Here is a 13702-nt window from a genome sequence, read left to right as displayed (position 1 = left end):
ATAACCGGTTTCATCGTTTAGTTAACCGGTTACTATGAAATTTTTAGCGGTAAACTTTAAATAGGTTACGTGAAACTTTTACACACCGGTAAAAACATCTAAATTCTAAATAAATGGTATGAAAGCGTTTCAACAGTCTTATGAGTGCACATTTTATGCATGAAGCGATCGGATGGTTTGGGTCATTCCGAGAGCGGCGCTTCATACTAACGTCGTTCCGAGGTGAGTGGCGCTTGCTTATTTTATTTGTCGTTTTTACTAATATATTAATCTTTACGCTGGTTATAGTGTCATAGGGAGCGATCCGTGCGACCAACTTATATGAAGTTGATGTTGTCCGCGCGAACCCATCCGCTTTATTCTAAAACACTCCCTGAATTCGATACAGTCATATTATATTGGGTTGGTAAGAAAGTAATGAGCGATCGATTGAATTCCACATAAAATTTTTGAGCGAGTTCTAGAATCTTCTATGGTCGAAAGTATATAAAGGGCTAGTCGCACAGTTTCTCGTCAGTCATTCACTAGCTGTCGCCGAGCTAATATAAGGAAGAAAATGGACGAATTAAAAGTGCATGTAAGGCATTGTTTACTATATGAATTTCAGTCTGGCCATTCAGCCGCCGAAGCAGTGCGTAATATATGTCAGCGTGTTGCTCCTGAAGTTGTGTCTGAGGCCACGGCGAAACGATGGTTCCAGCGGTTTCGTAGTGGCGACTTTTCATTATCGGATCAACCTAAGTCTGGTCGACCGGTGAAGATTGATGTAGCCAAATTAAAAACCTTAATTGAAGGAGATCCGAGGCTAACGAGTCGTACTCTTGCTACCGAGTTAGGCTGCTCTCATGTCACCATAGAAACACATTTACACGAGTTGGGAAAAAACTACAAATACAGTGTTTGGATACCGCACGAACTTGATAGAGATCAACTAAACCGCCGTGCCGATATCTGTATACAACTTCTGTCTTTTCGCCGCACATTCAACTGGTTGGACCATCTTATCACTGGAGATGAAAAATGGGTCTTATATATAAATCACACACGCAAACGTCAGTGACTAGCTCCAAACGAAAAAGGAATAGAGGCACCAAAAACAGAGCCTCACCCGAAAAAAGTTATGCTGTCCGTTTGGTGGGATATTCATGGTATTATTCACTGGGAACTCCTACCAAATGGAATGACTGTTACCGCATCAGTATACTGTAATCAGCTTGAAAATTTAAACCAAAAAATCTGTCAGAATCGTCCACAGCATGCTAAAGTTTTTTTCTTACACCACAATGCTCGCCCACACATTGCAAAAGTGACTCGGCTAAAGCTATTGGAGCTAGGTTGGAAAGTGATACCTCATCCACCGTACTCTCCAGACTTGGCACCTACGGATTACGCATTGTTCAGATGGCTAAGCAATGCCTTGAATGAAAAAAGTTCGATGATCAAGCCCATCTACGACAGTACATAGATAGCTGAGTTTTTTGAATCTAAACCTAAGAACTTCTTCGCCGATGCTATTCATTCTTTACCAGAACGATGGAGACAAATAGTAGATAACGAAGGCCGTTATATTTTTGATAAATGATTAAAATAATAAATTAAATAAAAATTACAATATTGGTTATGATTCGCTCATTACTTTCTTACCAACCCAATAGTATGAATTGTCTGAGATGATTTTTTGGCTTTTGCCGTAATCTGTCAAACAAAAGCCTTTGTTTCTATTATTCACGGCGACTAGCTCCCGTTTAAACGGCACGCGCTAAAGTCTCACTGTAGTTAAAAAGCAACTATCATGACAGTAATAAGGTTCAAATCCACAAAAAGCCGTTTCGGAGATAACACGTTTTGTCATCTTCGAAAAGGGTTACTTGCATACTGCGAATTGTTTCATAAATTTCAACCTTATTGCTATCATGATAGTTGCTTTTTAACTACACTGAGACTTAAGCGCGTGCCGTTTAAACGGGAGCTAGCCGCCGTGAATAATAGAAACAAAGGCGTTTGTTTAACAGATTACGGCAAAAACCAAAAAACCATCTCAGAAAATTCATACTATAGTCCGGTGCGGATCGCTTCGCGCGGTCGGTCCGCGTGATACTAAAGCCAGCCTAAGGCCTGACAGACGGCGTGAAAACTCGCATGCGATTTTAGTTACATTGCGGGCTGTTGAGATTACATACAATTTTGCACAGCCATCAAATACCGGAATGTAACAAAACTCGTATGCGAGTTCTCGTACCGTCTAAATGGGCCCTTAATGTAAGCTTTGGATACCAGACTGCGTGAACTTCTAACATATTTTAAATCGCTTTCTACATAACTTGGTCGGGTGTTACCATATCAATTTGTACTAAACTCATTTTTTATGTCGTTCAAGTGTAACTAACTGTACTTATTGTACCTGTAAACGCCATGTCCGTTAAAAGTACCTTTGACGTCCTACATGAAATCTGAATTAGCTGAGTCTTTAAAGAGAAATGTATTAAGATGTTAATGACGGTTTCAGGCGAGCACACCGTCAACGGTGACCACTCCGACGCCCACCAGAGCACTTTCTCTCACAGCAGTAAAGAGGTCAGTAGAAACACCTTGCAGTTTGCGTTTTCATTTTGATATTTTTAGGTCAGTTATACTTAGAATCACTAGCAATTTCTAACTCAATAGAAGACTAAGGCACTAGCCCCATCACGAGCTAGTAAGCTATGAGCTATCGGCTATAAAAACGAACAAACGATAAGCACTCCCGTGCAAATAAAAGAGACACGGCGATGTTTATAGTTACTCGCCCAGCGGTGAGCTATCAATATCGCCGTGTCAATTTTTTGCTCGTAAAAGTGATATACAGGATAGTTCCTGATAATGAACCTTTAACGGAATCGAATCGAAATCAATCGAAATCATTGTCAAAAATGACGCAATGATACCCTGCCATAGATAGTAGACAAGATGGCGTTGATCGCTTCAATAAGGATGCGTTCGAATTGCGATGGGGCTGTGTCGTGCGGCTGCGTTCGTGGTCTCACAAATGGTCTCGTCGGAAGATCAGCGCTGACCTCCGGGTCAACATTATGCTGAGACGGGCCCATTTCGTGATAAACTTATCAATCTTATTGTACGTTTGTAGTTTTAGTATACTGTTTTTTTTTGCATATTGTGTAGTTTTAAGTTTATTACGAATAAATATTTTGATTGATTGATTGATTGAATCGAACTAAACGGAAAACAAAAAGAAACACGGTGTATGTTTCACTATTATATGTTTTCTGAATAAATTTCTATTCTATGCTCCAAGCATAACCTCAAATGTAACTGTTGATTGAACGTTCCAGGGCTCTCCATCCAAGGAGGTGTCGACAGAGGAGTCTCCCAAGAAGGACAAGAAGAAGAAGAAGGGCCTGCGGACGCCGTCCTTCCTCAAGAAGAAGAAGGAGAAGAAGAAGGACAAGGCGCAGCCCGCCTAGAGGTAACCACTCTTCTTTCAATCAAAGAGGATTGAGTATACTCCCACGGTGCTTCCAATCCAAGGAAATAGTAAATCCGATGTCACTGTTACCCCCGTAAACTGGCTAACGACGTAACGACTTGTTGTTGTAAAATGTATAAGTATTTTTTGATGTAAATGTTGTGTGTTGAGGGATGACAACTTTTATTGGCTTACTGTATTGCATTTTAACATAAGCATTTGTTTTTCTTGTATTGCTGTTGATGCCAAATAAATAAAAAAAAATGTCAAAATATTTCGCTAGATGTCGCTGTACCACCTGCAAACTAGACCATAACCATACCCATGTCCCATGTCGTTCGCTCTCTGTGCGAAATTTTTACTCTTAAACCAACTAATTAAAATATATTTTCTTTGTTTCAGATAAAATTACTACAAATCACTGCCATCTCGCTTTCAGAATACTTGTAATTTTTAAAGTAAGTCGCGAGCTGCCGGCATCGTGAGTGGCTTCCGCTTCCGTGGGTTCCCACACACTCCCGAACTCATATTTACAATGTTCCTTAAAAATTTCGAAACAACCCCTGTCATAGTGGACCGATTTTCATCAAACACGGCTAAGAACATCAGATTAAGTCATGCTTTCAAACAAAGAAAAAAATCTAAATCGGTTCATTTGTTTGAAAGCTGTGCTACAGACAGACACGTCAAACTTATAACACGCCGTCGTTTTTGCGTCTGGGGTTAAAAAATCCATGTTAGGAAAGTTTTGAAAACATGGCATTTTTTAAATACCTTTTGGGCCGAATTTCATTTTAATGCTCAAATAAAACAGTGTCAGACTTTCTAAGGCCCCGCGCACACGGAGGCAACAGTTGCTCGGCGACTTTCGTATTTGTATGAAAAGTTGCGTCGACTAGCCCATAGACCGAGCGACGGAGACAAAACAGTTTTGTCTCCCGTCTGTGGGGGCCCTAATAGTACCTATTGCTGTTAATGTGCATAGCAATGCATGCTTTGAACTCGCTGTCAAAAGTGTCAAAAGTGGGTACATGTTTTATGAACTTTTTGTTTTATTGACATTATTACATAATTGTAAATGTTGTGTTCGGGAATTGTGTGACAGTTTTGACATGTAATAGTATGAACAATTTGACAATCAAATGATAATTGTTATGAGCGTAGAGTTCAACGTACTTTGTAAAAAATGGGAATGCATCACTGCCTAAACTACTGATAAATGTCAAATTGTTTTGTCTAGACGCATAACTTGTGTAAATATACTTGTCGTTTGACAGTGAATATATTGACAGTACTGTCACCATGCAACAGTTGTATGAGGGATGACACTCGCAACTTTTGCAAACAGGCTTGACGTATGTCAAAATGAAAAACCGGTAGCAGAAAACCGGTTGAAAAAACCGGTTACTCATAGCGACATCTATGTTTACAGAGGTGAACTAATGCCCGATGTTTTATTTATTTGGACAATTTTCATTTGACTAAATTTCACTTGCCAACTTATGGTCCTTTTTTGATTTGGTTTGAAGAACAATAAATAATATATTTTGTCTTTTATATAACTTACAGCCATGTTAAAATTAGAGAATGAAAACCGGTAAAAATATATAAATTACTGATAAATCGCGAAATTCTCTAGTTTTAAAATATCTCACTTATCTAAATATGTATGCATCTTCCCGATATCTTAGAATTATATACATATTATATATATTCGGGAATGATGAGATATTTGCACGTTTAGATATTTTTGTGGCTGTTAAGAAATACAGTAATTTATTTATTATGACATGACTTCGGCCATCGTCTTTGTAACCCACCGTTATGACTAAAGTGCAATAAACTATATGTAAAATGTATTTTTAAAGATATATTTTTATTATAATTGATACTTTAAATATGTTTCTCATATAGTATATTTTCAGGCATAAAAAATGTATTATGATTGTGCCTTGACTTTGACATTATATAACTTTCGCGACAAAGACATTGTCTGACCTGTGGTCTGTTTCATCACACTGGAAATTGTGACACTTCGTCATTCGTTGAGGTCCCTTCGTACTTTTTTGACGTAAATAACCTTTATTTTTTTATAATTATTGTTCTTCAAACCGATCGTATTGGTGCGTATCGGGCATGTAATGCTTTTCGTGTTAGGGGGCCACCTTTCTTCATTTCGGCCCTACGCCACTTGTGCTTTTAAAAATAATTATGAATATTTTATGTATAACTATGTGGGTAGACTCGAAGAAATATATCTTGGTAAAGAACAATATTCACGTAACACTAAAAAAGCTTTCAATTGAGTTTCAATTATTTATGACCTTATAGTTGAGATTGAATATTACCGAAAAATAATTTAACTCAAAAAAAAAAGTACTTAGCGGAAAAACGCCATCAGATATACAGGTAGGCTCATTCAAATACTTAGGTCAGTTTGGGAAAGTCTGAAACTATAAGTCATACGAAGATCTGGTCTTAGGAACCATGTCATCGATTTTAATAAAATTTGAAAAAAAAAATCTGTACCCAGGTGAGGAATCGAACCCGGTTTTGAAAAAAAAAAACTTACACTTTTCTAATCAAATATTATCCATTGTGTAGGTCTTAAGCAGTAAATGTCTCTATGAAACATTATGTCTAAAATGAATAAAATGCATTATTTTCACATAATTTATATTATTTTAGTAGATATTTAAAGTGTTATTTATAATAAAGGGTGAACAGGCATCTTCTGGGCGAGCTCACTCCATCGTAGGCCACGTCTTTGCCTTTGGCTAGTCTGTGGTCAAGAGTAAGCCCATTTATAATAATAAAAAAAATATTCAACAAGTTGGTTCAGTTTTTTTTTTTCAAATGTCAATGTGTCAATGTGTGTGCAGTTTTTCTTTTTCTTTTTATTAAAATCAATGACATGACAGATCTTCGTATTTTTTGAACGTCTCTACCGTTCCGATATAACTGATGGCGATTGTCGCTGAGCCTTTCATTTAAAATTGTTTAGTTATTGTTTATTATGGATGGCGTTACTGGTTTTTAAATTTAATAGAGAGGCTTTTAGGATCGTGTCTTTGGTATGGAGAAGGTAATAAAATTCTAGCAGTATTTTCCTTGATATTGTATACGTAAATTTAAGATAAATAATGTAACTATAGTTTCAGAGAGGAGCCTTTAAAAATATTTGTTATGGGTAGAAAAACTGTGTGCGATTTTCAATGTTAAATTACTAATTGTTATATTTTAACTGCCCACATAGTTATAAATATACATTATTATTAGGTAATCAAACAAAATATTATAATGTATGTTAGCTACTTATGTAAAGTATACTCGCCTACACCTTTTTTTAAATTATTTCCAGTAAATTGGGACGTAACTATTATTTTGACAGTTTTTAGGGTTCCATAATGTCACAAATAATGTGAAGGCTTGACTAAGGTAAAAGTCGCTTTAAATTACTGATTCTGATTTCCATGTTGTTTTGTGGCATTGAACATCCTTTAATATCGTTGGTTGTGATATAATAACTAAAAAACTACAATACACTCTTACTACCAATAGTTTAGAGAATATTGTGTGATACTATACAGCACGACCACGGATGATTTTATTAATTCTGTTGCGGTTCAAATTCACGAATAAAAATGTACTTTTTTGTACTTACGTTTTAAAAAAATGTACCCTTATGGTTTCGGAGTTTCGACATAGGGGCCGTGGTCGTGCTAGGTAGGTACTCCCTGGCACGACCACACTATATTTAATGATTTTTTAAATTTCTGTTGTGGTACAAATTCACGAAAAAAAATGTACTTTTCTGTACGTACCTTTTTATAAAAAGTACCCTCATGGTTTCGGAGTTTCGACATGGGTTGTGGTCGTGCTAGATAGGTACTCCTTGGCACGACCGCACTAAGTTTTTGAAGTAATTTACATAGTACAATTTCAAAACACTTGTTTAGTATTCATTTGACCATCAAATTAAACATAAATATAGTGTGGTCGTGCCAGGAAGTACCACCTATCTAGCACGACCACACCCCATGTCAAAACTCCAAAACCATGAGGGTATTTTTTTAAAAGGTAAGTACAAAAAGTACATTTTTTTTCGTGAATTTGTACTGCAACAGAAATTTAAAATCTCATTAAATATAGTGTGGTCGTGCCAGGGAGTACCTACCTAGCACGACCACGGGCCCTATGTCGAAACTCCAAAATCATAAGGGTACATTTTTTTTAAACGTCAGTACAAAAAAGTACATTTTTTTTCGTGAATTTGTACCGCATCAGAATTAATAAAATCATCCGTGGTCGTGCTGTATAGTATCACACAGAATATTCTGTATTTGGTGTCGTCTCAAAGTAAAGGTACCTCATGACGGTCGGTACTTACGCTGCTATTAATGACTTATGCTGTGCGTCAATCGCTATAAGGTAACTTTACCTGTAGTAAGTCCCATCTTTGCCACAAAATTAACATGAGTTCCAACGCGCTTTGGTTTACCCTTTCTGAACGTAACTCGTCTAAATTTATACATTCACTGTCAAACAAAAAACGGTGCACTATGTCAGAAACCGGATGTTATAACCGCCAGCTTGTTTGGCGACAACCCGCCCCGCGGGCAGTCTCTAGGTAATCTGAGTTCATGATCCTACCTGGCGGGTTGAGGTTGTGAATGTATTATCAAACTGCAAAGTAAGGGTTAACATTATATTATCAGTCCAGCCTTCACCCACTCAGGTGCAGAACCCTAAAACGTTTGCTTGCTATAAGTACATCCACAAGAGATTGTACATTTTGTTGTAAGGAGATCATTTAAAGCTATATTTTTTATTATTTTTTATGTTTAAGGGCAGTATGAATATTTGAATACAGACACACGGCATTTACAGCTAAATCGTATATTAAGATTTATTTTTGTATTACTTTTTAAGTTAATATTATGGAAAATCAATTTTGTTAGTACATTTTAGTGCATGCGTCGTCAAATATTTTTTTTTTCTAAAACCGGTTTATTTAAAAATAACCGGTTACAATTTTGCATGAAAACCGGTTTTTAACGTTTAAAATATTAATAGGGTTTTGTGTAATCGTGATATATTGAAATATTTTTTGGAGTTCTTGAGATTTTGTGGCTAACATTACATAAATAAAAAAAATGTGAAAAATTGCAAATGATCAAGTTGATTTGAAAATAGTACATTAGTGATTATAAAAATAAATTATGAGAGAAAATCGTTGTTAATTTAAGACCAGTTCAGATATTCATACTGTCAGATCAATTTGACATTACCTAGAATGGTCTAGAGTTTGTAAAATGACAAGTTGATTGACGTTCAGGTGCTACGTGCACCTAGGTATGTGTAAAGTTGACTTGAGCGACGCCATTTTTATATTTCAGTATTTTTTACCGGTTTAACATATAAAAATCGGTTTTTGCTGTTGAAATATAAAAAAAACCGGTTTTACCGGTTAAATGTTAAGTACTGCGGTTTTTACACTGGATGTTTAAATTATATAAAAAAATACGTATTTCTTCTTTTGTTATATTATTTACTAGTGTAAGATGTACCTTTAGTTCTTTATGTTGTATTTACATCTTTTTGCTATGACAATTTAAAAATGGCGTCATCGACGATACTGTAGTTTAAAAATCGACACCGGCATTGCAATTTTATTGTACTTTTAATGAAATAAATTATTAGTTTAAATTTTGGTCTTTTCTTTATATTGAGTGAGATTTAACATACCAAAACTGTGAAAAAATGTGATTTAGAAAAATAATATTTGGTCAAGGACCCTATCATAAGCAGTTTGAAATATATAAAAAAAACTAGCTTTTGCCCGCGGCTTCGCTCGCGTTAAATTCGAAAATTGTGGAATGCTTCATACAAACTTCCATCCCCATTTTAGGGAAGTGGGGGGGTTAGAAAGAGACAAAGTAGCCTATGTCACTCTCCATCCCTTCAGCTATCTCTACTTAAAAAATCAGGTGAATTCATCGCTCCATTTTGCCGTGAAAGACGGATACACAAACACACTTTCCATTTATACTATTAAGTATGTATGGTGGAATTCTGTCTATCTTTAAAGGATACCTTATTGTAACCATTTTTGTGATTTACTAGCTTTTGCCCGCGGCTTCACTCGCGTTAGAAAGACACAAAAAGTAGCCTATGTCACTCTCCATCCCTTCAACTATCTCCACTTAAAATATCACGTCAATTCGTCACTCCGTTTTGCCGTGAAAGACGGACAAACAAACAGACACACACACTTTCCCATTTATTGTATTAGTATGGATTCTCCGTGCGAAGTGGGTCGCTAAACTCGCTAATAATGTATAAGTAACCAAATAAATGAAACCAAAAACGTGGCTTTCGAAACATATTTATTCCAACACAGTTGCAATGGGTGACATAACTATCAACAAAGTTACATACGACTTTACAATCTAAATACTTCATAAAATAATATATATTTTGTATGCTTACTGCAGCTATTTTATACACCAAATATTAACTTTAGACTTTTAGAATCTGTCTAATCTATTATTGGAAAATTAATTGAAATGTCAATTACATTCTATAGAACTCATATAGAACATAAGGATCTTAAGAGTGAAAGGTGTCACAGCAAATCATATATTGGTGGTAGGTATTTACTTTTAAGGGCCCCAAGGATTGCTAGAGTAATCCTTAGATAGGTCTTTTCTGTTTCCAAAAATTGAATTTAGTTATGTTCTTAAACAAAGGTGAACTCTTTTGGTCAGATGTTACGGCCCCAGCCAGGCAACTAAGTGCATTTTGACATTATCGGATCCAATATCGGACCTATCCCATACATTACAGGCGCCATCTTAGATTTGTTTGTATTGAAATCCTTCCGACATCCGATAAAGGTCTAAAGGTAGCTTTCCTTGACTCAATAACGTTTGATGACTGAAATAACTTATAGTCCAAAGGTATAGTATTTAGTCTTTAGAGCTCCGAGGGCAGCTAGGGGAACTCTAAGTAGACCCTAGCCGTTTCGAGTACGACATCGATGTAAGCGAGGTGAAGTGTTCAACTCCATATTTTGATGACATTTTGTTAGATAAGTGTAGGTAGGGCTCCTAGGGCAGCTAGGGGAGCCCTAGGCCTCCTCCTCGGCCGTGCCCAGCACGGCGCCGCTGTAGGCGAGGTCCCAGTAGTGCTCCACGCCATGTTTCTGGAACAGCTCGCGAGCTTGCTTCTCCGTTGGCAACACCTGATAACAAATAATAATTTTATAAATTAAGGTAAGGGAAGAGTTGTAGCTCCAACATTAGTAAATGCGAGTTATTTGTACAGGCATAGTTATAGTGACATCTAGCGACAATCACGCGTCCAATAGCGTGAATTATAATAGGCTACTTGCCTCCTAGTCAAATCAGCTTCTTTTTCAGAACTGTCAAAACGAATTTGAACGACTTGCTAATATGGAATTTATATGAAATCAAATTGATTGACGTCACGGTCAACTCAGTTACTTAATATATTTCTACCTGACTTATTCAATAGAAATTGGATTTAAAAATAAATTTTGTCCGTGTTTTTCTTATATTTATCTGATGTTTTATTTCGTGCATGGTATAAAATATTTTTCATCACACCCGCACTTTAAATGTGCTATTGCACGCAGGCGGAGCGTGAGTTATAGAAAATCGTTATCGTTCTCCCAAGGGAATAATGAAATTTCTTGTACTGTACTTAACTTTTTTACATCTATTCACATATTTTTTACACTGGGAGTGTGATGAAAAACATTGTGTGTAACTCGGGGAGTATGAATATTACTAACTCGAGTCTTTAAATCGCTCCGGCTACTCTCGTTATTTAGCTATTGTATTTATTTTAACTACAGTCAAGTTATAAATTGAAATAGATATCATACACGAAAGAAAAAACGGCAAGGCCCACTGGTGGCCGAGCCGGGAATCGCTGGCTGTAGTTGTACAGTCGAGGTCAAAAATACCTTTACAGTTGAGTGTTACAAAAATACCTTTACATTTAAATAGTTTTACACACTGCATGACAAAAACATGCTTCCAACACACATGACAGATTCATCTTTTCACTTATCGCACCAAAGTTCAGTTTACAATCTGTCTTCCATAGAAACATTGTCACAAATTGTGACATAATAGGTTTACATTGCATGTTACAGAATAAGATTTCCTGTGAATGTGCCGTAAATATGTTTACATTTGCAGTAGCATTATAAACTTTACGTTCTAGCTTACTTTTCGTCTACTTACACCTATTGCTACATAAACATCTTTACAGATTTGATTGGTCTGTTTATAATTTGAATAATGACATCATATCGTCATAAATATCAATATCGGCTTTATAATCGACTCCAAAAAAGGTCTTATTCTTATAGGTTTAACGTGTTTATGGTATTTGCCCCTTCGGCCGCTTTCTAATCAAGAAAAAATATTTTGTTTTGTAAACTGGTTTCCAATGCAGAATAGTGTTTATTTTGAACTAATTCATATGGATATAAAAGATATCAATTAAAATATTTGTTACTAGCTGTCACCCGCGGCTTTGCTCGCGTGGTAATTATCATTTTCCCCGCGGTAAAAAGTAGCCTATATGTTATTCTAGGTCATATTATTTATGTATACCAAGTTTCATCAAAATCTGTCAAGCCGTTTAAGCGTGAAAGAGCAACAAACAAACAAATTTACATCCTCACAAACTTTCACGTTTATAATATTAGTAGGATAGTTTTGACATTCAAGGTCACCTCACATACGTCAGATAGCTAACAAGTGTGCGTGGTATTATTAAATCCTGGATCTTAGAAATTTCCCCGACCTTACAGTGCGATTAAAATCAGTTAACTATTCGGCTTTCCCCCTTTCTCGCACGCTCTTATCGAGATCGCATAAGTGCGAGCAAGATAGATGTACAATCCAAATCGTTAACTGATATTAATCGTACTGTACTACCTTACTTAACTATTGTAGATAACCAATAGGTATGGAAAACGTAAATCCATTGAAGAGAGCAATACCTAGTAGAACAAAATAAATATACAAAATAAATGTCCCTTTAACGGGTGCTATGAAGTGAATCTCTATCGGCCGTCAGATTTCCATAAGGCGATGTTGCTGTGCAAATTTAATTTGTATTTACCCCCTCACACGAAATTGTGCCTCCGTCACATGGACACTGAAGAATGGAGTGATATGGGAGTGACGATATTACAACTGCTGCAATTCCTACAGAATGTATGTAATGTGAAATACCTTCTCACTCCATCACACCATCCGCATCCCTACCCAACCGATTCATGACTATGTTTTCCTCGCAATCCCTACTCACTCCATTTCACGGTACTTATTAGTTATTAATCATTGTAAGTTGTGTTGTAATCTGTAAGTAATAAAAAATGGTACAGTCAGCGTCATAACCTGGGTAGCATTCAAAGTAGTCAACAAGTTCGTTACTCCATAGAATTTATTCATATAACGAACGTATTTACTATTTCCAATGCTACCAAGGTTATGACGCTGACTGTACATTTTTTTATTGCAAACTGTACTTTTTTGCACAATTATCAATAACTCATCGAGAGGATAATAACTAGGCCAAACACGACGAATGAAAGAGATAGGTTATTTGACAGTATGGTACTGTTTTCGGTGATTGTCATTATTCAAATTAAGAATCAAATCCCAATGAAATCTGTAAAGATGTTTATGTAGCAATAGGTGTAAGTAAACGAAAAGTAAGCTAGAACGTAAAGTTTATAATGCTACTGCAAATGTAAACATATTTACGGCACATTCACAGGAAATCTTATTCTGTAACATGCAATGTAAACCTATATGTCACAATTTGTGACAATGTTTCTATGGAAGACAGATTGTAAACTGAACTTTGGTGCGATAAGTGAAAAGATGAATCTGTCATGTGTGTTGGAAGCATGTTTTTGTCATGCAGTGTGTAAAACTATTTAAATGTAAAGGTATTTTTGTAACACTCAACTGTAAAGGTATTTTTGACCTCGACTGTACAGTCAAGTTCCCTATTAGAATATGGAGCAGACGATTGAGAATCACCGTTACTGTCGTAAATAGCCCCAAAATTGTAAATAAATAATATACAACGATCACGTAGGTTAGATATAGGATTACATAGATTTAAGACAATAAGTAATAAAAAGAAATGTTGATTTATTGTTTGTTTTATTCCCCATTAAGCCTA

General features: G+C 36.1%; 2 protein-coding genes across 9 annotated transcripts in view; one reads left to right on the top strand and one right to left on the bottom strand.

Moving 5' to 3' along the window:
- Positions 1 to 3463, top strand: part of LOC125240053 (protein hu-li tai shao) — a 132919-nt gene extending 129456 nt beyond the window's left edge. For all 7 annotated transcript variants that reach the window (XM_048147888.1, XM_048147887.1, XM_048147885.1 and 4 more), the window contains 2 exons: positions 2507 to 2574; positions 3330 to 3463. In XM_048147888.1, the coding sequence (XP_048003845.1) occupies positions 2507 to 2574; positions 3330 to 3461 (200 nt within the window). In that variant the 3' untranslated portion in view covers positions 3462 to 3463. The remainder of the gene's footprint in view (positions 1 to 2506; positions 2575 to 3329) is intronic.
- A 6371-nt stretch (positions 3464 to 9834) lies between these two features.
- Positions 9835 to 13702, bottom strand: part of LOC125239625 (U4/U6 small nuclear ribonucleoprotein Prp3) — a 56158-nt gene continuing 52290 nt past the window's right edge. For both annotated transcript variants that reach the window (XM_048147243.1, XM_048147244.1), the window contains one exon: positions 9835 to 10709. In XM_048147243.1, the coding sequence (XP_048003200.1) occupies positions 10596 to 10709 (114 nt within the window). In that variant the 3' untranslated portion in view covers positions 9835 to 10595. The remainder of the gene's footprint in view (positions 10710 to 13702) is intronic.

The sequence above is a fragment of the Leguminivora glycinivorella genome, chromosome 26 (genome assembly GCF_023078275.1).
Source record: "Leguminivora glycinivorella isolate SPB_JAAS2020 chromosome 26, LegGlyc_1.1, whole genome shotgun sequence".
Taxonomy (NCBI): domain Eukaryota; kingdom Metazoa; phylum Arthropoda; class Insecta; order Lepidoptera; family Tortricidae; genus Leguminivora; species Leguminivora glycinivorella.
The sequence above is the reverse complement of the archived record's forward strand: the minus strand, read 5'-3'. Positions and strand labels throughout refer to the sequence as shown.